Source organism: Eretmochelys imbricata, chromosome 5 (genome assembly GCF_965152235.1).
Source record: "Eretmochelys imbricata isolate rEreImb1 chromosome 5, rEreImb1.hap1, whole genome shotgun sequence".
Classification (NCBI taxonomy): Eukaryota; Metazoa; Chordata; order Testudines; family Cheloniidae; genus Eretmochelys; species Eretmochelys imbricata.
This window is the reverse complement of record NC_135576.1, coordinates 50,835,962-50,863,436: the sequence shown is the minus strand read 5'-3', so window position 1 is coordinate 50,863,436 and position 27,475 is coordinate 50,835,962. Positions and strand designations below refer to the sequence as shown.

At 40.7% G+C, this 27,475-nt stretch overlaps 1 protein-coding gene across 2 annotated transcripts; it reads left to right on the top strand.

Moving 5' to 3' along the window:
- Positions 1 to 718: 718 nt before the first annotated feature.
- On the top strand, positions 719 to 26,302 carry OCLN (occludin). Of its 2 annotated transcripts, XM_077816319.1 has the most exons (8): positions 719 to 811; positions 1,619 to 2,309; positions 5,381 to 5,542; positions 13,366 to 13,499; positions 19,699 to 19,899; positions 23,005 to 23,176; positions 23,930 to 23,971; positions 25,561 to 26,302. In XM_077816319.1, the coding sequence occupies exons 1-8, from the start codon at positions 762 to 764 to the stop codon at positions 25,660 to 25,662; spliced, it is 1,554 nt and encodes a 517-aa protein (XP_077672445.1). In that variant the 5' UTR covers positions 719 to 761; the 3' UTR covers positions 25,663 to 26,302. The 2 variants fall into 2 exon arrangements, with proteins under 2 accessions (XP_077672445.1, XP_077672446.1); XM_077816320.1 differs by lacking the exon at positions 5,381 to 5,542.
- The last annotated feature ends 1,173 nt before the right edge of the window (positions 26,303 to 27,475 follow it).

The window sequence follows — 27,475 nt, the reverse complement described above, 5'->3', positions numbered from 1 at the left end:
CATCAAAAACCGATTAGCTATATACACTACTTGTTGTCACTGTGGGTGTGGTGGAGATAAAATTTTCACTCTCTTAAATGCGTGAATAACAAAAGTTTCCCAGCCAGTATTGCCAAGTCCTTTCTTTTGCTGTAGTTCATGGGGCAATCTGATTGACCAAGGTCTTTTCTCACTCTTGTTTAGAAAAACATCCAATTTATCCCCAAATGTTGAATTAATTTACTAGATGCACTCTACCAATGGTCATCTGAAATGATGTACTGCTTTGTGTCAGTACGTAAACAAACTGGGTAAAGGCAAAACTAAAGCACTCCTCCAAAAAGGAAAATTGTAGATGGTCATGAAGAATTATCCATGGTGTCACTACTTGAGAGATCTAGCAAGCTGTTAAATAATTCAAGATATTTTGGGGAGAAATCGTAGTGTTAAGATCAACCACTGTATATTTTTCTTAACAAAAAAGTGTAGGATGAAGGGGAGTCTCTGGATATTTTGGGGGAATAGAAGGGATTGTTTGTTTGCAGTTGGTGAATGGAAAGCTCTAATTGTTGAAAGCCTTGAGAGAAAAACTAACTGATTTGTCTACTTGTCTTTTCATTATTATTGGAGATTGAATAGCTAGCTGTACTGCTTAATAGCAAGGTGATCAGATTAGCTATTATGTCATTAAGCTGTTTAGATGGCTTTGTTACTAAGCCTGTCACTTTTTTTTTTCTAGTTACCAAAAATAAGTCTGAATTTAGCGGACCAGCACTTCAGCTATGTCATCCAGACCTTTTGAGAGTCCTCCACCTTATCGACCAGATGAATTGTAAATATTCTCTTTTCTGCTTTGGTTACCAATTTAATTTACCCCAGATAAGCAGTGTACATAGTTGGAGTTCATATCTTTAACAGCTCATTTTATACAACTGTTAACAGTAGCTGTGTCAACTATCATCAGGTTGCTGCTGTTGGACTGTACCTTGCTGCTTATTTAATGAAAAAGCAAACATCTGTCTAACACATGGGGCACGTGTAGGATGTTCTAATAGCTTGTTTACCACTTTACAAGATGCTTTTACAGATCTAAGTGACAAAACTAATCAAACATAAAATTTAAACTGTCAATTAGGCTTTGCTAGGCTCAGTGTTGCAACTATCAATGGGGTTTAGGCTCCTATGTGCCTAAATTCCTTTTGAAAATGAGATTTAGGCTTCTAAATCAATTAGGCATTGTTGAGTGCTATTCAATCTAAATACCTTTGCAAACATGGGCCCTACTGTTGTGTATAATAAATACTGCACATTATCACTGTTAAACATTCTCTCCAAGTTTTCCAGAGCACCTGTTATAGTAATCTCTAAATGCCAATGGTCAGAGTTGATTGATTTCAACCTTCTAATATTTATAGCCAATCATTGTAAAAGCTGTCTTTTTGGAGGAATATATGCATTCCGTTTAAATTTAGGGGGTCTTCTTTAAGAACTGGTTAAATCTGATCACTTCCTGTATTAGTCTGTTCCTGATAACTTCATAATCTCATTGCATACGTGTCATGCACTGATTTTTTTTGTATAATAGTTTTTCAGAGATGGCTTAAAAACTTCAGTTGATAATGTTTTCATCTTATTGCAGCAAACCTTCTCACTATGCACCAAGCAACATTACATATGCTGAGGAGATGCACTCTCAGCCCATGTATTCTCAACCAGCCTATTCCTACTACCCAGAGGATGAAGTGCAACACTTCTACAGATGGACTTCCCCTCCAGGAATAATAAAGATCATGTCAATTCTCGTTGTAGTGATGTGTGTAGGCATCTTTGCTTGTGTTGCTTCCACGTTGCCTTGGGATCTAGAATTCTATGGAAGTTCCTCTTTGGGATCTGGTATAGGATATCCTGGATATAGTGGTTTTGGAGGCAGTAACAGTTATGGCTCTGGATATGGATATGGATATGGTGGAGCCTATGGCATTGGAGGAAATTACATTGAGCCCCGAGCTGCTAAAGGCTTCATACTTGCAATGTCAGCTTTTTGCTTTATTGCTGGAATGGCGATTTTTATAACAAGTGTTACCAACTCAAATATGTCTAGAACAAGAAGATATTATCTAATTCTGATAATAGTAAGTGCTGTCCTTGGCTTCTTGGTATTCATCGCATCTATAGTGTATGTAATGGCAGTAAACCCAACTGCACAAGCTTCAGGATCTGTGTTCTACAGTCAACTTATTGCTCTGTGCAGCCAATATTCTGCATCTACAAACACAGGAATCTTTGTGAATCAATACTTGTATCACTACTGTGTGGTAGAGCCTCAAGAGGTATGTATGCACTAATGGTTTGTTTGTTTGTTTTTCCCTTTAGCTGACTAAATCATACATCTAACAATTCTGAGTACAAAAAGTCATGTACAAAATCCATAGCTAATCTAGCTAAACTTTCTCTGCTCATAAACCAACTCCTTTTAAATTCTACCTTACCCACTGTACGGAGTGTTTCTAAAACAAATGAAGAGCCTGAAGAACTTTTAAATTCTTCCAGGAATATAGTAAACTCCAGGAGTAGGGCCCTACTAAATTCATGGTCCATTTTGGTCAATTGCACAGTCATATGATTTAAAAAATCATAAATTAATGATTTCATCTATCTAAATCTGAAATTTCATGGTGTTGTAATTGTAGGGGGTCCTGACCCAGAAAGGAGTTGTGGGGCATTTGCAAGGTTACTGTGTGTGTGGTGGTGGTGGTGGTGGTGGGTTGCAGTACTGCTACCCTTAAGTCTGTGCTGCTGGCGCATTCAGAGCGGGAGGGCGGCAGCGGCTGGCTGGGAGCCCAGATCTGAAGGCAGAGCCACCACCAGCAGCAGCACAGAAGGAAGGATGGCCTGGTGTGGTATTGCCACCCTTACTTCTGCGCTGCTACTGGCGAGATGTTGCCTTTAGAGCTGGGCACCCAGCTAACAACCGCCGCTCTCTGGCCGCCCACAGAAGTAAGGGTGGCAATATCGCACTCCCCCTACAATAACCTTGCAAACACCCAACACCATAACCCACCCCCCCCCACCCCCCCCGGCAACTCCCTTTTGGGTCAGGGCTCCCAATTTAAGAAACACTGGTCTCCCTCTGTGAAATCTGGTCTTGTGTGTGCTTTTAACCTAATCTATACAGATTTCACAGGGGAACAACACCAGATTTCATGTCCATAATGCATTTTTCATGGCTGTGAATTTTGTAGGGCCACATCCATGCTCATGGATAGAATTAAAATAAATACAAATAAGAGGTCAAAATAAAGTCCTTTCCTTTTCAACTGGTGGTGATCTGTTTAGTGTGCCAACACTTTTTTCTCATTTCCCATTGCCCCACTACATCCCTACCCTGTCACAGTAAAAGGAGCTAATTACTTTGGATGTTTTTACATGGGGATTTTCAGAATAGCACCCGTGTTAGTCTGTATCCGCAAAAAGAAAAGGAGTACTTGTGGCCACTTAGTGACTAACACAAATTTATTTGCTCAAATAAATTTGTGTTAGTCGCTAAGTGGCCACAAGTACTCCTTTTCTTTTTGCGGATACAGACTAACTCGGCTGCTATTCTGAAAATCCCCATGTAAAAACATCCAAAGTAATTAGCTCCTTTTACTAACACAAATTTATTTGAGCATAACCTTTCGTGAGCTAACAGTAGCTCACGAAAGGTTATGCTCAAATAAATGTGTTAGTCGCTAAGTGGCCACAAGTACTCCTTTATATATGAATGTGAGTCTTGTTTCTTTGTCGGTGTTTTTTAACCTAGTTTCTTGTATCACATTTATGTGCGTTAATTGCAGCCACGCAAGAAAAAAGTCACTATGATAAGCCATAACCACTTCATGGTGTCCAATATGACCTGGTGGTGATACATTTAATACCTTTTTTAAATAAATCTTCAGCTACTGCAGTCACTAATACGTCGGGGTAATGGAATTTTATAAAATACTAAATTTCAAAACCTATATTTGATGATTAAAAGAGCCTGAGATAAATACAACCGTGGCACTTGTGGGTAGGCCTTTTTTTAGAATGCTGCAGTTACCATATTATTGACTAATCTCCACATTTCTAAAAAGTAGATTTAATTTTAATTGAATTCATGTACAGAAAAGATCTGAGCTGGTGAAGTTTAATGGCAGAATACCGTAGACTTCTGGACTCCTGTCCTAAGTTTTCCCTGGTCTCTTGTCTTCTCGTGTGTGTGGTTTTTTGTTTTTTGTTTTTTTTTTTCCCCTAGATATAGGTAAAGAATGTTTTGAAACACATGTGGGCACTCTGTTTAAGGTCCCAGAAAAGGAAGGGGTATTTTTAACTTGAGGTAAAATCTTAGTGAAGAGGTGGTTTGTAGTTTTTGTATAGGTTATCAAGTCTAAGATTAGGCTCCTCAGTAGGCTTTGACTCAACCTGCTTCAGGGGAAATCTAATCTGACCTGATACCTTGTGTGAAAACTACAAACTGCCTTGCCTTCACTAGGGTTTTTACCTCAAATTAGTTAACTCCAGTTAAGAACACACTTTTGTTTTTTCTTTTCCCTCCCCCTGCTCAGTGAAGACAAGACCTCAGGGTGATGTCAGATGAGCTATGTGAGTGAAAATTTACCTCTCAAGTCACTTTTAGTTACCATTCACTTTTTTCTTTATAAATCTATATTAAGTGAAATTCATATTTGGGATCAAGGGGGCCTTTGCTAAAGATCTAACATCCTTGACTCCTATTCAATAAAGGTATTAAAGCTCTTAGTAAACATGCTTGAAACCTCCTGAAAGGTCCTTTCTGGTTTTTACTGGGAGGAAAAAACTTGTTTCCTAATGTTTCTGGTTTAAAACTTAAAAAAAAAAAAAAAAAAAAAAAAAAAAGTCTAAAGTTTCAGAAAATAAAAAAGCAAAAAAGGAGAAGGTCAATTTAAAAAAAATCCTTTTTATATCACCTTTGAGGAGTTACTTAAAAAGAAAAGAAAAAGAAAGTTGACTAGGTGGTGGTCCTGCAGTAGTTCTCTTCATGTTTCATACAGGCACCGCTGAAATCAGTGCAGGTGCCCAAGATCCATCCTCCTTGGCATAAAAGCGTGGGGGGAGGGGGGTTTCCAGCAGGATTTACTCCTCTGCTAGTCTTAAATAGCTTCAATTTGGACTGCTCAGTATGCTCTAAAGCCCATATTATTGGTCTGGAAATTGGGGATGTTCATCTGATAGGAAGATGTCAGAATTTTAATTTGGATTAGGATGCTGATTTATGTGGAGAGGGAGGAAAGGGCAGCTGTTTGTGGGTGTTTTGGAGGGGAGCACTGAACTGATTTTTGGCACCTTGAATGGATGGTTTTGTCTTTAACTAATATCTGCTACAAATTTTTTTCTTTTTTAGGCTATTGCCATTGTGTTGGGATTCTTGGTTATTGTGGCTCTTGCCATAATCATATACTTTTCTGTAAAGACCCGAAATCAGATGAATTATTATGGTAAAATGAACATTCTCTGGGATAAAGCAAAGGTTTATGAAGAAGATCCCCCCAATGTAGAAGAATGGGTAAGTTTTTCATATTGGATGCTTATTCTAAACAGGTATAAACCCTCAAATTTCTTTTCAAATTCAAGGTTTCTATGCCCCAAATTTGACTCACCTCTATTATAAGTGACATGATTATGTAAAACTCTCATTTTAAAAAAACCCAACCCCATATCTTTAAAAATCTGGGGGGAGAAAATATTACCAAGAGCATAGTACTAAGAGCAACTCCACAATAACAAGTCAGTTTGCACATGGAATAGAGCAAAAGCACTGTTAAACTAAGTGTCGGTTTTCAGCTTCTACGATGGGTTGTCTCCAACAGTAAAATTATTGTAAAATTTACTATCATATTTTAATAAAAATATTCAGGGCTTGTGTGTATTGTTATACAAAATACTCTGTAAACAGATGGTCTGAGGTGATTAAATCAATCTATACAGTGATACGAAGAACATAATCGGAAGAGGAAGCACATAAAACTGTAACGGTACTTTGATGTAGTCTCCCAGTTAAACACTCTGGAAACCTAGCAACTGGGCTGTGAGATCTGTTGTTCAATTTTGAGAAACATCCTTATTAGCTTTTACTTGTAGCTGCTTTTCAAAAAGCCCAGATAGGTATCACGCAATCTAAAGTAAATCAAACACACAATTTCAGGGGTACTTAATTTCTTAATGCTTGTAACTGCGTTCACAGTATTCATTGTGTACCTCTGTAAGTGTGTTTATGACTCATGTGATTCTGCCTGTGCTCATTGGGTAAAGGTCATGAGCCAGGACTGTACTGGGAACTGCTATAAAGATTCATTTGAAGTAAATGTTTCGGTGAGACAGTTTCTGGGTGTGTCTTTTCATTACTTGCTTACTTGTGTTTCAAGATGGCAGAAAACGGAATATACAGGAAACTATCAGTAAAACTTAAAACCCTGCTGATTGATGTCTTGGGGTTCTTTTGTTTTTGTGTTTTTATTTTTGTCAGTATAAAGAGGTGGTAGCCTCTCTACAGTTAAGGTTTCGGCGAGTTTCTGTTGCAAAGGTCTCTTTTAGTCTCTTAGAATTTATGGTTTGGAAGATTGTTTTGGCCAGAAAACTGCCAGATATATTCTGAAAGTGAAGGATAATAAACTTATAAACAACTTGTTTGAATTACAGTTACGATTACATTTTAGAGACTTCTGCTCTTTTTCTTTTGTCTTCTCCTCATAGGTCTGTAATAGCTTATTTTTACACCTTCACATTTTCTAGGTAGTTGAGTCTCCTTCAATTCATGTCCTAGCTTTATTTGAAAAAATGAGTTTAACTTATTGTTCTGAGACCCAGTCCTGCTCTAAGTGATGATGGTTGTAGTTCTTTGCCACTGCAGTGGAAGAATTGGATACTATGCATGTGAACATGTAGTTCTCTAATGGCTGGCGGTGTCTTAGAAATAATTAGGGTGGTGGTTTGGTTTATTTTATTTTTTTCTGTATATGTTGGTCTCCTTTTAGTTTAAGGAGTAGATGTTTGGTTTTGGATACCAGGCTAAGGTTCCAGTACTGGCTGTGTTGGGGAATGTGGTGGTAGCCTCTTAACAGTTGTCACAATAGTCCATGATTATTTTGAAAATGGTGGGTTGTTTTTGTTTTTATCAATCTTACCACTCCATATAATCCCCCCGCCCCCCGAGCTCTTAAGAAACTTCTAGGGTTAGGTCTTCTTGAGAACTAGAACACTCTCTGAACATTTATATGAAACTAAGGTTTCAGAGTAGCAGCCATGTTAGTCTGTATTCGCAAAAAGAAAAGGAGTACTTGTGGCACCTTAGAGATTTAAATTTGTTAGTCTCTAAGTTGCCACAAGTACTCCTTTTCTTTATATGAAACTAAGTGAGTACTACTTGAGGTGAAAAGATTTTTGTTTTCTGTGTGAAGTTTTTGCTAAGTGTCTTACCTTTCAGAGACCCTCTGTCTGCCCAGAAAAATCACATTTATAGCATGAAATGAAACATAGGGAGCTCTGGAAATTGCTTTGTTAAAAGATTGTTCTGTTCCTGATTTTGAAGAAATTGTCATTGATTGAAAAGTTAATCATGCTTCACAGCCAATGAGACTGAGGAAGGAGAGAATCTAGTGACAAAGACTATTTTTGCCTCTGACTTCCAAACTGAACAGGACTAACTTTCAAAAGTGAAGAATGATTGACAACTACCCCTTTTATTCAGGTTCTGATAGTGCACCCATCACTGTGGTACCTGGGTTCATGCCTCACCAAAATTATCCCTTAATTTAGGATATGCACAGATGGAGGTGACTGAGGAGCTGAGAGTTCAGCTTACTAAAAGTTACACAACTTGTGGCACAACTGGGCACAGAACTCTCTTAAATTGTGACACATTTTGGCTGCAAAGGAAGGCAAAGTCTAGTTCAAGACCCTAAAATGAATTTAAACTTAAGCGCTGCCCAGTCATTTCTCCAGCGTAACAGCTGGGCTTGAAGGGAAGTGCGGTGTTTTCCCTTTGAAGTTTCACTGCCTGTCATCTCATCTGGTGTTAAGACATCAAGGGGAAGCACACTTCCTTCACAACACACCTGGGACTTGCCTATTGTATCCTGACGTTTTGAAATGACCCAAATCTTGTATCTGTTCTTAGGACAGCACTATTAGTACAGCACTTTTCTCAAACTTCGTTGCATCGTGACCCCCTTCTGACAACAAAAATTACATGACCTCGGGAGGGGAGACTGAAGACTGAGCTGGCCCGAATCCCATCGCCTGAGTCCCACCACCCTGGGCAATGGGGGGGTCAAAGCTGAAGCCCAAGGGCTTTTGCCCGGGGGGGGCGCCATGTAACTAGCCCTGGGCAGTGGGGTTTGGGTTTCGGCTTCAGACTTGCTGGGGCCCAACACCAGCCTTGGCAACTCCATTAAAATGGTGTCACAACCTAGGTTCCCTGTAAGCTGTGCAGCTGCCATGCAGGTCGCCCGGCCCAGGCCCGCCGGAGTTGCCATGGTCGGTGAGTCCCCTCTCTCTCTTGCCCCAGCCCTGAGCCCCCTCCCACACTCCGAACCCCTCGGGCCCCACCCCACCACATGAAGTTTTATGTGCACCAATATGGAGGTGATGTGTCACACAGCACCTCCATATTAGTGCACTTAAAAAATTAAGTCCACACACGCTGGGAAAAATTAGAGGGAACACTGGTCATGACCCACTTTGGGGTCCCGACCCACAGTTTGAGAACCCGTGAACTGGTATGATATTAAGTGACTGTAAAGGGGAGAGATTTTGTTTTTAAAGTTCAGGGTTTCTTGGGGGTGGGGTTTGTGGTCTTGTTTTTTTTGGCTGCTTTATAAAGATGACAAAGTTTTTTTTTAAAAAAAAAAAAAAAGTAGAAATATCAGACAAGTACAAGTAAAGTCTATTTTCCGGGTCCGGTGATAGAGCTGGTTCTGAACTTTCTGATGAAAGTGGTTTTAGTCGGAAAATGCCACTTGGTTGAAAACAAACATGGAACATAGTAGTTTTTATGAACTTCTGGCAAAAGTCAGGCAGGGTTCCAATGGAGAGCTTCTGGGGTCTGCAGCTCTGAGAGAGCCTGGCCGTGCTTCACAGCAGGGAGCCTGTATGCCAGGGGTGGGCAAACTTTTTGGCCCGAGGGCCACTTCGGGTGCAAAACTGTATGGAGAGCCAGATAGGGAAGGCTGTGCAGCCCCAACGGCCTGGCCCCGCCCCCTTTCCAACCCATCCCACTTCCTGCCCCCTGACTGCCCCCCTCAGAATCCTTCCACCCATCCAACAACTTCCTGCCCCTTATTCAACCCCCCAGCCCCCTTACCATGCAGCTCAGAGTAGCATGTCTGGCTGCCCGGCTGGAGCCAGACACACTGCCCTGCATGAGCGCGCAGGTGTGCTGCCCACGTGGAGGCGTGGCTGCAGGGATGGGGGAACAGCGGGCTAGCCTCCTGGGCCAGGAGCTCAGGGGCCGAGCAGGACTGTCCCCATGTGGCCCGCGGGCCATAGCTTGCCCACCTCTGCTATATACACTGAGAGCAGGGGTAAGACATCTGGTCTAAGGAACCTCCTCCGTTCTTTCCTGTTGCTCTACCAGCCAAGTTCTGCCAAAATATCTCTGTTCTGATTGCCATTTCTAGATCTCTACTTCTCCATCCTAAGTAGATAACTTCCATTGTTCCAATTATGTGCTGTTTTTCCATGTGTCAAAAGTCAACACACTTTTTCTGAGGTCTTCGTTCCAACCTCTAAACTTTCGTGTGTGACCTGATCAGGATTTGAACTCTTCCTAGCTGTAAACGATTCATGCATTCGTGAAAACACTGTCTAAACAGACTTTTTAACGTGGGAATAACTAAACAGTAATGTGGATTTAAAATGCATGAGTTTTCCTAAATTGGACAACTAAATGTTTCCTCTGCTGATAAACCTTGTTGAATGTCCATCCTAACTTTATGCTCTAATTTGCAATTGTTCATATGTGTTTGAAGAGGAAAACACATTGATGCTTTATCTACATGCAAGCTGTGTTTGTGTCCTGTCCTTTAAAGCTCATGTTGTCCAGAATAAGTTACATTCCTCTCTTAGGCTGTGTCTACACTACAGACCTTACAGCGGTACTGCAACAGCTGTACCACAGCAGCTGCACTGCTGTAAGGTCTCCTGTGTAGCCACTGTATGCCGACATAGTGCTGTCACAACGGTGCGTCTGTCGGTGAAACTTATGTCAGTCAGGGGTGTGTGTTACTGACAAAAAGTTTTACCAACCAACAAAAGTTTCACCAACAAAGGTGCTAGTGTAGACATAACCTGAGACTGAAGGACAGTTGCTAAAGGGTGGATATCTAAATGTGTTTGTTTCCTTGTCATATTTTCCTCCAGCCTAAATTCTGGTCTAATTAGAGTTGCACTAGCATAATGTAAGGGGTGTGACTTTTAAACCAATTTGGTTACATTGGTGTGACTTTGTGGACACTCCCACATTGATTTAAACCTGGCTTATGTTGGTTTGAATTTACAGGGGCAAACTACGTTGCCAGGCTTAAACAGATGGGAATGTGCCCACATAGGTTTTCACTAGTTCAGCTAAATGTAATTAAATTGGCGCAAGTTTGTGAAGCCATACCCTTATTCTTCAAAGATTTTATGTTGAAAAAGAATTGAGCACTTATGAACAACCTTATTTGGACTTTTATTTAAGGAAATATGTCTATTTACTAGCTTGGGTGTTTTTTTTTAAATTGTGCCTCCCTCTCCTCAGGTTGTTTTTCCTCCCACATTCCCCCCCCCCCTTTTTTTTTCCTCCCTGTAAGCAGTGTAGTGTAATCTCCAAGTATATTTTTCTACGGCAAAAAGTGAAGGGTTTTGTGTGCACTTGAACATTCTATCGGCTAACAGAGCTGACTCCCACAGCTAGGAAGGGAGAAGGAGATAAAAATATTTTTCAAGGTCCTGTCATCCAGAGTGCACAAACTTTGTACATGGTTCATAAGTAACACTCATTCTTTACGGCAATATAGGTTTTTAGAAGTTGATGCTGCTTTTTCCCTTGTGTGTGGGGGAAAGTAAAAGAGTTGAGATCCTACCAGTGCAGCATTCTGAGAGCTTTTGTTTGTCTCTTGCCCGCTGCCATTCTAAATTAAGTAGCTTCTTTCTCTTTTCGATCTACCTTTCCGGAGCCTTGTCCATGCCAGCAAACTTTGTAGCAGCAATTGACTACTGATGAGAGTAAGGGTGAAAGCTGCAGTGAAGCCAGGGCTTGGGCATCTTTACCATAGTATCACAACAGATGACATGATGGGTACAGCATGAACCTTGGCTATGCTACAGCTTCCATCGGTGGTGAATTATATGTATACCTTTTACTAGTGGAGATGCACTTAAGTCTCTTATTTGTTCCTGTGTGTGTGAGCTGTAGCTCACGAAAGCTTATGCTCAAATAAATTGGTTAGTCTCTAAGGTGCCACAAGTACTCCTTTTCTCTTTACTATTGAGTGTCTGTGTGGTATGTCTCCTTGCACCAGGCCATGCTGGTGCTTCCTCTTCTTCATCAGCAGAAGCACAATTAGACTGAAGCTGATCTGGTACGATAAGCACTTTTCTCCTGGCTTAGCAGTTACAGAATGGCACTGACTAGGCCTTCATGTCTGCTTTTAGGGTGGCTCCATCTGCTACAATTAGTGGGAACAAGAACATTGGCGTAATAGTCCCACAATAGAATTTGAAAAACTGGTATTGATGAGGAGATGCAGGATATTGACCTCTTGTGCCAACCCTAAACCTTCTCTATTCATAGAGATCTCTAGTTATTAAAAAAGCAGGGAAAAATCAGTTAAGTGATATTTTGGAGTTAAAAAAATACTTCTGATGCCATATCAAATAAAATCTGGAAGAATATTGAATGTTTTGAGACTCTTCCTTGGAAAACACTTCGGATGTAAAACACCTGTAGAACTGGAAAAACTAGTTGAGCCACCCTTTTGTCCAAAGAAACCTTAAAGGGATTTCATGCCTGCATATTTTCACAACATTAAAATCTCTAGATTAGACACAGCTTTGAGAGTAAAGCCCTCTTCTGTCTGAATTTTGAAGAGTAGGCAGTCTTGCAAACAATCAATAGTGTCATGTACACAATACCCAAATATAAATTTAAGACTCTAAAATGCTTAATGCTGGAGGACACTACAGAGAGGTAAATTACAAACATACCTGTTGTATTTAGATCCATTGAGCACAATCTAGTTAATTCGGGGCCCAGTTAAGAAAGGTTCTTAAACTCGTGCCAGACTTCAAGCACATGAATAGTTCCCTTGACTTTAGTGGGTCTACTTGTGTTTAAATAACATGTTGAACTGGGGCTACAAATAAAGCTGATCACCCAGTTGCTCTGAAAGTCCTATTGTTTCTCAGCCAACTACATTAATCTACTCCTTCTACTCTAATCTTCACACTTTGAAAGCCTGCCCCTTTCAATTTTCAGGTTACTCTTAATGGCATCTCTTTAAGAAATATAAATAAAAGTTACGCTTCAAATTAAAACAATCTTCTCCTTCTCTCTTCCCCCCCCCCCCCATACTATTTCTACTTCCAATTCCAAAATTGCTCCATTTCCTTCAAACTGACCCCCCCCAAAAGACAGTAGTAATGGGCTGGGGAAGACTACTGTAGTCAACCCTCATTCATTAATCTGGTGCTGATACGAAGCAGCTGCTGAGGCTTACCTGAATGTGATTAAAACTATTCCATGGGATTGCAAGTGTAAGACCCTTTTTTCAAATACTTGTAAGCTATCTTGTTTCAGAAATACCCATAGCACAAATACCTCATGTAACAATGGGCAGCAGAATCAAATTTCTTTATAAATACAAACACAGGACTCTCACGCTTTGGGCCTAGAGCTTCCTGTGCCAAAAAGGGTGAAATTGCTGTGGTGCTAAAGGATTTATTTATTTATGGTCCTCTGTGGTCCTCAGTGATGTCTAGCATGTGAGGGATCTTCAGACAACAATCCCCCATGCGCACACGAGCTCAGCCCTCAGAAGCATTCAGTCACGCTCATTTCAATCCGAGTCTCCACGTCTCTTTGGTCAGTGCTACCCTAGTATTAAAATAGAGCTCATGACTTCATCATAGTGGTGCTAGTGTCTCAGTCATCTGCTGTACATATAGGAACATTTTTGAATAATTTGTATAATTCTAGTTCTGAAAACGCTTAATTTATTTTAAAAATCAATCAAAACTGAGAGTGAACTGCTACAGGTGTTTATTTAAAAAAAAAGAAAAAAGCTTTCAGCCATAAAACTGAGATGTATTTTAATGTTTCTCTTTTTTGGATGGGGATTATTTTACTAGGTAAAAAATGTAAATGCAGAACCAGCAGAAGTAGCGGACTACCCAGATCAAGTTGCCAGTTCCATGGTTTACTCTGTTTCTGAGAAAGTTAATGAAAATCAAGTTTATACAGACACAACCTACAGAGCTATGCCGTAAGTAAACTGTTCCTGCCTTGTTAATGGATACAGAAAACTAAAGGGTCATAGAAATGCATTTAGACTCTTGCTCTAAAGAGAGGATCAAATCTTTATTCTTACTCAGGATTTCCTATGGAAGAACTTGGTGGGATTCTTACCTGAACAGTTATTGCAGATGTTATCCTGTCTGTAGGGTGTTGATTAACTTGTGAATGTTGACTTGTTTTTGTGTGTCAATTTAATATTATAGTTTTATAAGGTTATGGAAGATTAATGTGAAACTTTTACCTTTTTAGTTTGTAAAAATCAAGCAAACTTTTACACACAAGCCTCAGCTCAAAGTGTAGTTGAAAGGGGTGGTCTCCAGGTTATGTTGTTCTTAGTTATTCATAACATGTTTTTGATATGAAATAGTTGCTAGTCAATTTGTTTTAAGATAATCTAGGAATTGGCTGTATTTTGTAGTATTTATCCATATTCGTCCCTTCCTGGTGCAGAGATTTTTAGTTGCTGTCTGTCGCTTGCATTATGCACTTTTATCCTTGTTTTGACTTGCAGTCTGGTCTGCAGAGATTACTTACATTGAAACTAGTACTGTGCAGAGTACGAAGAGCCTAGGATAGATTCTTCTAAGGCATTTATCATTTTGGTGTCCAAGCACCAGAGTGTGTAAATATTTAAAGGAGAAAAGGGAAATACTCCTTACCATAAACCATAGTGGAGGTAGGGGGAATTAAACAGAGTATGCTGATGAAGGAAAAATTGCACCTATGTTTGAAGAAGAATAGAAGGGAACTGTCAGAGCTGTGGGGTGTGTGTGTGGGGGGGAGAGTAAATTTAAATGCATGAAATTCAAAGATGGGGTGCTGAAGAGAAACACTGACTGGGTGGATAAATACATTCACTTCCAAACAAGCAATCAATAATGGTAGTCTAACCAGGTTCCTTCTAAAAAGAAAGTACTAAAATCACTCATTCTAACCCACCCCTATATCTCTTTATCCTTGGAAAAATTAATTATCAGTCTCTCATATGAGTGAGAAATATCAAGTCTCCTTAAGGTCATATTGATCTCTGAACTCCTCTCCCCCACCCTGGGGGAGTTAGGGCATGCTACAGAGTTTGTTGGCTTTGTGTCCAGACTAGAAGGCGTGTTCTTCAACTTTTAATTGCCCATCTGTATCTCTCTTGGGCTCATCTGTGGCACATGATGGCTGCTCTCCAGACTGGAAATCATGTAGCAAATCCACAACACTGGACTGCTGCTAAAACACATATGCTGTTCCTTTTTCTATGTTATAGAGCAGGCAGAGGACTTGGACTGTGCAGAAATTCCGCTTCTAAGCAGGACTCCTGTTCTCTGCTTGCTCATGATAATGGAAGAGACACCACTGCCAAAAGTGAGGGGGGTGGCTGGGTGTATGTGTGTACACCTGAAAAACAAACCCATGGCTGGGTCTAATTTGAGGTCGACAACCTGTCTGTTTAAATATAATTGTGGTTCTTTCCTGAATGCTTTAAATCAGAACATGTCTCTAAAGACTCTGGATATTCTTCATTGATTGTTACTCTCACATTTTGTGAAAAGAAAATTCGTTACAATTTGAAGATCTCCAGCAACTGCTTATAACTTTAGTTATTGACACACATTCAAATACTACAGACATTTCCTTCTCTTTCCTGCAGATCACTTGTCATACAGGCATTGATCTTTCAAGAAACTGTTAAATAGTGAACACACTGAAGTGTGAATCAGGCTCTGTACTTATGAAACACATTAAAATTTTGAAAACTAATTCAGAGCAACTGAACCCTGATTCTGGAATTAAATGCCAAATGTGCAGTATCTTAGCTTTGCCACTCACAACAATTAGGAGGGGAGTTACACCTCTCCTCCCAGTATATGCATCTTCTGTTCCAGGAAGTGCCAGAGATGATTTTCTAGATTAGTGGTCCCTGAACTTTTCAGGGTTGTGCATCCCGCCCCCCCCCCCCCCCCGTTACTTCTGTCTGTGCCCCCTCCTGGCGCGCCAGGGCTTCTGGGGTGGGAGGGACATGGATGGGGTAAGGGGCTGAGGCCACAGTTGGGGCAGGGCCGGAGCTGAGGCTGGGAGTGGAGCTAGTGGGGCTGCAGCTGGAGGTGGGGTCAGAGCAGAGCTGGGGATAGAGTGGGGCTGGATGGCATTCCTTTCCCGTCCCCTGTGGGGGCTGGCCCAGGCCTGTCACACACCCCTAAAGCGGTGTGCCCCACAATTTGGGAACCCCTGCTCTAGATAGCCTTTAGCTGCGTAGGGAAAGGAAAACACTTCAAATTCAGTAGGAATTTTGAAATTAAATTTATAAGAGGATGAAGTCTTATGGCAAGTCTGAATGGAGTCCACTAGATCTGTTTCTCTCAATGACAGGTGCATGGGCCAGCGCCAGTCCCTGAGATCTCCCTGACACAGTTTAGGAAGGCAGCAAGCCTGTCCCTGATATCAAAAAGGTTGAGAAATACTGCACTAATCACTCTGTGGTACCTCTTAACCCTCTTTACTTCCCTTCTCTGACAGCTTTGGACTGGGGTGATCTTTCCTCCGTCTGAGGCATGCTGGATATAGTTTCCTTCAGAAGAATGCCTTGAAGTCAAGGCACAGAGAATATATTGCTAGTTCTAGGTGACGGTACTGTTTCATCCCACCCGGCACTGGACCCTGGTTCTGAGGTCCCAGAAGTGGTGCCAACCAAAGTGGTGCAGGTGGAGGAAGCAGAGGCAGCCTATCCTCCAGGGCTGGCCTCTTCCTCCTCATCCCTGAATGAGGCGGTTGCAGGCCCCAGTAACCTGCTCCCTCCGGATGACTTCAGAGCCCATCAAGAGCTCCTGAAATGGGTCACCATAAACTTGGGGCTGGAAGCTGAGGAGCTGAAGGAGCCTGTGCACAATTTAATTGATATCCTGGCTGCAGTGACTCCCCCCAGAGTGGCCCTGCCAGTTAATGAGGTAGTATTGGGGCCTGTCAGGGTGCTATGGCAGACCCATTCGTGTCTGCCCCCATCTCAAAAAGGGCAGAGAAGTAGTACTATGTACCTGCCAGTGGGTTTGAGTACCTGTACTCACATCTCTTCTCCCCCGCCCCGGGTCCCTGGTGGTGTCGGCTGCAAACAAGTAGGACAGACGAACTCTACTCCCGAAAATAAGGAGGCTAAGAGACTGGACCTGTTTGGACATACCACTTATTTGACGGGGGGAGGGATAGCTCAGTGGTTTGAGCGTTGGCCTGCTAAACCCAAGGTTGTGAGTTCAATCCTTGAGGGGGCCATTTAGGTATCTGGGGCAAAAATTGGGGATTGGCCCTGCTTTGAGCAGGGGGTTGGACTAGATGACCTCCTGAGGTCCCTTCCAACCCTGATATTCTATGACAGGCAGCCTCAAGTTACATATCTCTAACCAGCCGGCTCTAAGTCAGTATGATTTGAATCTGTGTGACTCAGTGGTCCAATTTAAGGACTCTCTGTCACAGGAGTCGAGGCAGGAATTCATGGCCATCCTGGAGTAAGGCAAGATGCGGGGCCAGGGACCTCCCTCCTGGCCGCTCTGGATGCGGCCGACTCAGCAGCCAGAACGATGGCATCAGTCACCATGAGGCGCTGTTCATGGCTCCAGTCATCAGGTGCCTCTCACAAAGTGCTGCAGTCCATCCAGGACCTCCCCTTCAAGGGTACCTCTCTGTTCTTGGAACAGACAAACGTCAAGCTTCACCGCCTCTAAGACTCGAGGCCTATGCTTTGCTCCCTGGGCCTTTACACTCCCCCAGCCTCAAGAAAGCATTTTAGGCCCCAGCAGCCTCCCAGATTTCTGGTGCCTCCCAGGCAAGAGCCCTACAAAAGAAAGGGAAAGTGCTATAAATGTTGTCAGCCCTTACCTTCTGCCTCAGCTTTCCAGTTGGGCTGACACAGATAGCCTGGTGAGGCAAGGTATGCCTAAGGATGGCATACCCATCTTGACGGCAGATCCATCCCCCTATTTGGTTTTGGACCGCCTGTCGCCCTTCCACCTGGCATGGTCTTAATAACATTGGACCATTTGGGTGCTCAGCACTATAACAGTTGGTTACATCCTCCAGTAACCCTTTGTGTCCCGTCCCCGCTACCTCCCTCCCCCATCCCTCTTCAAGGACCCTTCTCACAAGCAGCTTCTCATCCAGGAGGTGCAAGCCCTCATTTGTATGGGGGCTGTAGAGGAGGTTCCTCAAGACATGAGAGGGAAGGGGTCTTATTCCCAATTTCCTAATCCTGAAGGCCAAAGGGGGTCTAATGGCCCTTCCTGGAACTGTGTCGCCTCAACAAATATCACAAGAAACTGAGGTTCCACATGGTCTCCCTGGCCTCCATCATTCCCTCCCTGGATCCAGAGGACTGGTATGTCAACCTCAATTTGAAGAACTCTTATTTCCACATCTCCACTTTCCATTGACACAGGAGATTCCTCAGGTTTGTGGTGGGTCAATGCCACTACTAATTCACTGGGCTTCTGTTTAGCCTGTCGGCAGCACCGCAAGTTTTCACTATGTAGTGGTTGCGGCCTTCCTCAGGCATTGAGGTGTACAAGTCTGCCCATACCTTGCCGACTGAGTAATCAAAGGCCACTCACAGGCTCAAATCCAGCAAACACTGGCATAATATGGGCCACCTTTCAGGCGGTGGGCCTCATAATAAACAAGCAAAAGTCAACTTTGATCCCAGTTCACAGAATAGAGTTCATTGACGTGGTACTTGACTCCAGCTCAGGCCTATTTACTGGAGACCATATTCTGAACTCTGTCAGACTGGATCTCCCAGCTTGCAACCTACCCTCTTACAACTGCCTGGGTTTGCCTCAAATTGTTGGGTCACATGGCGGCATGTACCTATTTGGTGCAGTAGGCGCAGCTATGCCTCAGACCTCTACGGATGTGGCTGGTAGTGTCTGCTCAGGGAGTAGACTGACAAGTCCAAGTGGTGTTTTGGATTTTGCTGCCAAGTCCTAGCTTCACTGGCTTGGTGGAGAGACTTGGGTTCCATACCTTTTGCTGCTATGTATCTGTCGGTAACCTTGGTTTTGGATGCATCAGATATGGGGTGGGGAGCCCACCTCAACAGTCTCATGACTCAGGGCATCTGGTCCCAGGAAGAACTCTCCCTGCAAATAAATGTCAGGGAACTCAGGGTGGTACGCTTGGCTTGCCAGATGGTCTTTCCCCAGATCTAAGGCAAGATGGTGCAGGTCTTGACAGACAACACAACTTCCATGTTTTACATCAACAAGCAGGGAGGAGCTCAGTTTTAAGCCCTGTGCTCTAGAAAATCCAGGAAGAGAGCCTATATGTTAACAACGATAGATCATGTAAATAGGAAATTTATATACAAAACATGATTTGCAGGTACTATCACCATCCTGTGAAATTACTTGTTGGTGCAAATGTCATATTTTTCCTAACCTTTTGCTCACCATAACTCTCTATTTCTGTTGCCCACTTCTTAACCTTCAGTGTCCTTTATTCTTCAGTGTCCATCCTAAAATGTGATACTCAGGATTGCGTCCAGGACAGTCAGTGTGGTCTCTCGATTCTTGCTATAAGCAAAATGTAGTTGAGTTTCTAAAATCTTAGGGGCATTCGTACAGCAGAAATGCTAATTGTGTAAGAAATTTCATACTCCATGGTTAGGTAACAAACAGATTCTATCCATTTGAAGGACAGCCTTTGACAGCCCTACCTTTGACAGCCCTCTGGGCGACTGCCATTCTATGAGCTATTATTTCTTTTTTAAATTGAGTGCAATTCTGTAACACACGCTTTTAAAAATTCACAAGTAGCTTTCCTTGTATAGGGATATCTTCTTATTCTTTAAAAGGTTAGTTGATTACACTGGGCTGAAAGTGTATGTTTCTCAACTCACCAGTTCTAGGTGAAAATGGGAGCATGAAATCAGAGGTGGAGTGATTTAAAAATCTTGGAAACTTGTTCCATTTGATTTTGGAACAAATGCATTCATATTTTATATTTATTTTGTTAGCCAAAGTTAATGAATTAAAATGAGTGACTTTTGTTTTCCAAATACATGTTGAATTTTTTATAGAATAAAAATCCAGATTATTTTGTCTTTAATTGATCCTGTTAATACTTACCCTGAATGGTTAATGTTGATAATTCAGCTTGTAAATGGCAACTAATGAGATCTTTACTGCTTTTGGTAGGGAGTCTGAAGTTATTGTTCCATTAATGAAGGATCTCACGCAGTCAAATTATACTGGTAACAGTAGTTATGATGGATCGGCTAAGGAACCACCACAGAAGAGAAGAGCAGGAAGACGGAAAAGAACCAACTCTGATAACTATGATGCAGATTACACTACTGGAGGGGAGTCTTGTGATGAGCTGGAGGAGGACTGGGACAGGTACTGACAACAACTTCATCAGGCATTGAAATAATACTAACTCCCCTGCTTGTGATGCTCTAGATGAACTAACCCAGTTAATAAGTGTGGTGTCTGCTGAATGTGGTAGTGGTTGGAAGCTTGTTATTAATATAGCTGCAGTGCCACTTCCGTACTGTGAATAGTGGCAGCGTAAGGACTATTGGAATAGGAAGGAGGGCCTAGAAAGGTGGTGGGGGGAAAAGCATTGCCTTTTAGGCTTGGAAACATTGCCGTTGAAAGGAGTATTTGCAGCAGTAGCATTATTAGCAGCAGTATCTGCTGTTACTTGTCTGAAGTAGCCTCTTCCACTGATGCTACTACCTAAAATGATTTCATAACGTGGTCACTGAACAAGACTTTGGGTGTCTTGGGACATCTGTATTCACCAGGATGCACCAAGTACATTTGAAGTGTCCCATTTATATTTTAATATTGAGACTGAAACAGTTAACCAATATAACACATGCTTCAAAATTTGTTTTAGTGAGTTCCTAACACTGCTCACCAGAGCAAGTCAAGTTGAATGCATACATGCTGCAAGCTCTTCCACAAGGCGGGTAATAAAACTCTCCCCTCCTCTGCAACACTCCTGTTACTTCAATATTGAAACGCACTGACTTCCTCCCAAGCACACGCAGCAAATCTGTGCTAAACCCGCTTCCATAGTCTTTAATGTTCTCTCACAGTAAGTACTGCCCCCCTTCTCACCCCTCCCCCTCAAAAAAAAGTTTATTCTGCCCTGCATATAGACAAAAACTGACATGCTTTGGGTGATGAAGAAACTGAAATATTTGTTATGGACAGCTAGGATTTCATGCCGCTATGAAGCGGATAGTGCTTTTTGAGTGAAATTAGCCGTATTTAATAATAAATACAAGTGGTCTTCAGACAATAATCAAGTTAATCTGTGGAACACTTGCTAAAAACTGATGGCTATTCCAAAATGAGCTGGTGAGAGGGCAGTAGTGGAATAATATAGCTGAATCCTAACCTGCAGAGGTGTAAGATTTATAAACCTACAAGAAAGAAGGATTAAACAATTCAAACCACTATAGAGTTTGGTAAAGTTAGCAATTTGCATTTAGGAAAAGCACTTGGGTATTTTTGCGTTGTATATAATGTGAATTGGGGAAGTTGGTTCCCGGGAAAATCCAGAAGATGGGAAGAGTACTAATGTTGTGCCATTATTCAAAAAGGAAAAGTAGGATGACTTGGGTAATTATAGGCCAATTAGCCTGACATCAATCCTGGGCAAAATAATTGAAAATCTGATATGGGATTCAATTAATAATGAATGAAAGGATAGGATTATAATGAGGCTTGGAAAGATTAGATTTTTATCAATTAAATGTCAATTTCACTGTTCACATGCAAAGCAACAAAAAAATATTTCCATCAGTAATCATCAAAATTTACAGATGGGTGAAGAAATAAAAATGCTGCTTTGAATATTTGGACACTTGATGACTGTTTGTGTTTTAACAGTTGTAAAACTAACTTTTTGAATCTCAACATCTGTAATTAATCACCTCACCCCTGCCTGATTTCCCGCAATTGTGAAAATGTAATCAGTTAAAAAAAATTAAAAATGCCTAACAATAAACATTGATATTATCTTGAAATTATTTTAAAAAATTGAAGCCTAAATATAATTATGCCAGTTAAATGTGATTTTATGGAATACAGGTCTTGTCATACAAATCTGACTATATACTTTGGTAAGATTACAAGTTTGATAATAAAAGTAACTGTGTAGATGTAATATACATTGATTTTAATACTGCATGCTATTCTGATTTAAAAAATTTGGCTCTATACAATGGCTTAAGAACTAGTTAACTGACAGATCTCAGCAAGTAGATATCAGTAGGGAATCATCCTTGCATGGGCATGTTTCTAGTGGTGGTCTCAAGGGATTGGTACTAGATCCAATGCTATTCAACATTTTTTTTATCTATGATCTGGAAGCAAATATAAAATCATTGTGGACAAAATTTGCAGGTGACACATTGTTGGAATGGTAAGTCATGATGACTGGGAATCATGTGGAACAATCTGGTTTGCTTGATAATCTGGGCCCATTCAAACAGAATGCGTGTTAATAATGTCAAAAGCAAAGTTGCACATCTAGGAACAAGGAATGCAGGCAATGCTTACAGAATGGGGGGATGTATCCAGGAAAGCAGTGACTCTGAAAAGGATTTAGGAATCAGTGAACAAGTAACTCGACATGAGCTCCTAGTGTGCTGCTCTGGCAGAAAGGCTAAGACCATTCACAGGGAATATTCAGTAGGAGTAGGAGGTTATTTTACTTCTATATATGGCATTGATGAGACTGACACTTGATTATTCCATACAGTTCTGGGGTCCACATTTTAAGAAAGATATTGAAACATTGGAGAAGGTACAGAAGAGGGTCACAAAAATGCATAAAGGGATGGAGAAAAGGTCTTACAGTAAGAGATTTGAAGTGATTAGTCTGTTTAGTTTATCAAAAAGGAGATTGAGGGGTGAGGTGATTACAGAATACCTTCACAGGGAGAAAATCGCAAGTACTAAAGGGCTCTTTTAACTTAAAGGAGAAAGACATAACAAGAACTGAGTATTTCAGAGTAACAGCCGTGTTAGTCTGTATTCGCAAAAAGAAAAGGAGTACTTGTGGCACCTTAGAGACTAACCAATTTATTTGAGCATGAGCTTTCGTGAGCTACAGCTCACTTCATCAGATGCATACCGTGGAATCTGCTGCAGTTTCCACAGTATGCATCTGATGAAGTGAGCTGTAGCTCACGAAAGCTCATGCTCAAATAAATTGGTTAGTCTCTAAGGTGCCACAAGTACTCCTTTTCTTTGTAAGAACTGAGTAGTTTGCTATGTGGCCCTACCAGAGCCATTAGTTTCTCTGTCAAGAGCAGTAACTTTCATCCAAAACTTAACATGCGCACTCTCACCCTCCATCAAATGGATAAACAAATGTTTTTTCTGTTTATACAGTTGAAGATAGCCCATACCATATGTAACAAATGGGTTTTTCTCTCTCCTTCTCTTTTCCTTCCCCTCCGCCCCCACCAAATCTTCCCCTAGGGAATACCCACCAGTAACAACAGATCAACAAAGGCAAGCATATAAGCGAGACTTTGACTCTGGATTACAAGAATACAAGAGTTTGCAAGCTGAGCTTGATGAAGTCAGTAAAACACTCTCTCGACTGGATAAAGAGTTGGATGGCTATAGTGAAGACAGTGAGGAATATAAGGTATTTCCATGGATAAGTTGAATGTTTATGCAGGATATCTTTGGGGGGTGGGGGGAGGTGGTGGTTGGTTAATGTATGCAAAAATAGGTGCTATGTACCAGTGAATGCTAGCTTTGTCATACAAATTACTGTATAGCAAGTGAAAACTTAGACTTAGTGAACTGATCATGCGAAACTTAATGGATTTGAATTTGAAAAAGGAGCTTTTCAGAATTTAGAGGTTTTATTAAAATGTTGATGGGATACTGAAGATCTTTGTAAATGGAAAACTCTCCTACAAATAGGATGAAAAAACTTCCTGATCTTTTGATCGTAAGATGATCATATATTTTTAGACTCTGCTCCAGAGTTCTAGATCTTGGCCTGGGATTAAAAACTATCCATGTACTGGAAGAAATACTGATGGTGGTGGTCTCTTCTGTCAATATCAGGATTTTTGTCCAGCCTTAATATCATTCCCCACCTCCTGTAGATTTTTTATTAAATGGGCCTTTCTCCTCTAAGAGAGGATGGCCTGCACCATATATCCTAACACAAACAGATTTCTAGCTCTAAATCCCTCACTGTCTACCAGGCTGACTCCAAAGACTATTTTTATATCCTCTGTAGATCAACTGCCTTTCTTTGTAACTTTAGATTTTTTTCCAAATGTAGGTTAACCACTCAAAACCGTGTAACAGAATGTTAAACCTGTGTTGTTCATAGCACTGACATGAACTGTCCTACTTAATTTAATTTTCTCCCTAATTATAGATTGCTGCTGAACAGTACAATAGGATGAAGGCTATAAAAGCAGTAAGTATCATAAGGTTCTCTTATTCTTGTTTGCTATTTCTAAGGACTTCTTTGTTTTTGTTTTTGTTTTTTTAAAAAGGGGTTTGTTTTTTTCTTCCTTCTTTTCTCCCTGTCTGACTCGCATGCAGAGTGGCACCTGTTGGAAGCAGGTGCCAAGTACTTTTCTTTTAGCAGATCTCTAACTGGGGCTTGCGCAGTAAATTCAAGAAGTCAAACTTAGCCCATCTCCAATGTAGTCAGGCAGTCTAGTTGTGACTGCTTATACCAGGACTGAAATTGGCCTAAACTACAGCGAAACCTGTTGAGATGCTTCTCAGTATGACCAAAATATAATGGGTGTTTATGGTGAGATGACTCCAGCTATTGCAGTACTGAATTAATGGCAACTGAGTAAAGACTTCAATGTGCTTAAAGCATTTTCTAGGCAGGCAGAATGCCCATTAAATAGCAGGACTAATAAAGCACTGGCAAAGGTTAAGTATGGGGCAAGATTCCCTTGTCCTTCAATCCTAATATACAACATTCCTGATTTTCAAGCATTGGGCTTCTCTTGATTTAGTCTGTCAAATTATATAGGCAAACTTTAGTAAGGCAAATTAGTGTAGGCAAACTTTAGTAAGGGACTAAGATCGCATTGGCAGGGAGATACTGAATGGATAAACAAGTCTTTTCCTATCTCTGCTGGTTTTATCTTCGTAGAAGTTAAATAACAGTTACCTTACCTAATCTGAAACTTCTGCATACATGAGAACAGTATCTTCTGACTGCAATTTTTGAAAACTTTGAAACAATAGATGAAATGTTGCCACCTCTCACAATTTCATAGCAAGTCTCACGATACTTAGTGTCAGTCCTAATACTCCAGGTGATTGTCAGCTTTTTAGTAAAATAGTTTTTAGCTCTCATGGCTGCAGAACAAAGCTTTCAAAATGAGCTCTGAATGCTCAAAGAAAGAACACAAGGTCAATAGTTCTCCCCCACCCCAAAAAGAGACTAACTCATGATTTTTGAACTCTTGAGATTGGCAGTACTGGAGTTGAAACGATGTATTTCCTAGGTATTGGCAATATTTTTGCTACTGGTACTGGGAAGCTGCTTTGGACCTTGCATAGGAGGGTTGGTTGCAACTCCTGTCTCTTGATCAGACTGTGTCTGTGTGCTTATTTACATATGATTCCCTACTTGCTGGTCACCAATACACATTTGATTTTTTTCCCAAAGCTTAGAAGTTCCTATTCGAATGGATTCTTCTTACAGCAGGCTAGTGCAGTTGCTTTACCAGTTTAAGTACTTTTTTACAGTATAAAAGTAACTTAAGAGTCTAAGTGTCTTATCATTATACGAATTGCCAGAATTATATGTAACCAGATGAGCTGCTTAGATTCCTGGGAACGCTTTTCAGATAGGACTCAAGCTGAAGTTTACTGACTGACTTTTTATAACTCTGAGATTTATAATTTTATTTCAAATGCATTTTTATATTAATGTGCAGCCCTAGAGCACTTTTCATATGAAAAAAATACTTTTAGATACTTCTAGAGAATTCTGGTTGGTCTAACGCCACACTTGGTCTGTGTTTTTCTTTTTAGTCAGCAGACTACAAGAACAAAAAGGCACAGTGCAAGAAGCTGAAGAGTAAACTGTCCCACATAAAAAGGATGGTCAGCGACTATGACAATCGGAGATCATAGAGAAGGAAAAGGAAACAAATTAGAATCACTAAATAGGTTATGTCCAGTTTTGTAACAATGGGATATAAAATGGCTTTGGTGGCAGCTGAGAAGCAAAACCCCTTTTGTCTTACTGGTAAACAAACAAACAACCCATCACCACCAACAACCTCAGTTTTAGTTACCTCAATGTAACAAATTTTGATACCTTGTTTACTATGGAGTATGGCTAACAAACCAGACAAGGAATCTGTTCTCTTTGAAGCCTGGCATTTTTGCCTGGGAACAATTCAGGTCCAAGGCTTGTTATCTAAAAGTTTGACTTATTTAGAATTAAGTTGTTGAGGACTTTAAATATCATTGCCCTTGTCTGCATATTGACTCATTCCCCAGCTTTGTTCTCTACTCCATATGGTGTGCCCTAATTTTGAAAAGCAGTTTCCAGATAATGCTGCATCTCTTGTGGCTCCTAGTTGCAACACATTTGGATCTGTGTTGCTGACATAAACAGTAAGCTCTGTGACCTTCAAAATTTCACTCCTCCAGTGTGCATTATATCCCACTGTAACCACCTCATTCGTAGGGTCATGATTAACCATTTGTTTAGGAATGCGTTAAGTTGCATAAGTAAGTGTATTAATGAGACCAATGTAGTGTGTAACTAATGAAAAAGTGAAACTAAATGTGAATATATTCGCTTTTTTAAAAACAATCTACATTTGTATTTTAGATTTTTTTTTTTATTGTACAGGTGTGTATTTAGAATAACCAGTTAATCTTTTTATGGCTTATGTATGATTTGTAACTGTGTGACTACGTGCAGAATCTGGAAGTTCCTGTAAGCAGTTGTCTTCTGCTAAATGATCTATTATTTGACAACTAAGTCAATGCATTGTCTGATGCAATTAACTTTGACCATTGTTTTTTTTAAAACAGCCAAAATGTTTTCACCATTGTAATTAAAATAGTTTGGTGGGGGCCTAAATGAACTAAAACCAAAGTGAAGTTCAGTGATTTTAATAAAGTTCTGAATCTTCCTTTTTTAGGCTTAAATTCCCATGCTAGCTGCTTTTTTTTTTTAAATGTTCTTTTGAGGAAAAAGAAGTGACTCTTCATGGAAATTCCAGAACACTTTATACATAATAAAACAATCTTTTCTGAAAGTTGCACTCTTAAATTTTTAATAAAAAGAAAAGGAGTACTTGTGGCACCTTAGAGACTAACCAATTTATCTGAGCATAAGCTTTCGTGAGCTACAGCTCACTTCATCGGATGCATACTGTGGAAACTGCAGAATCTTCTGCAGTTTCCACAGTATGCATCCGATGAAGTGAGCTGTAGCTCACGAAAGCTTATGCTCAAATAAATTGGTTAGTCTCTAAGGTGCCACAAGTACTCCTTTTCTTTTTGCGAATACAGACGAACATGGCTGTTACTCTGAAACCTAAATTTTTAATGTAATACTTAAATTGTCTGCAGTATATAGCTTTTTTAAAGTAAATCATTTTTCATATTAACTGCTCTTAAAGAGTGAGCAAGTTTGTGCTTCTAAAAATATTTTAGCCTGCATTACTGAATACCTTCAATAAAACGATTTACAAAAAATCTGATTTTACTTTTTTTTTCCCTATGCATTTCATACTGTTTCATTTCACCCATGAAAGCTCATGCTTCAATACGTCTGTTAGTCTATAAGGTGCCACAGGACTCTTTGCCGCTTTTACAGATCCAGACTAACACGGCTACCCCTCTGATGCATAAATAGATTAGTCCTTCTCGTCAATTTGACTCTGATTCTCATGTGCTGGACCAATGCTAAAATATGTGGGTTGCA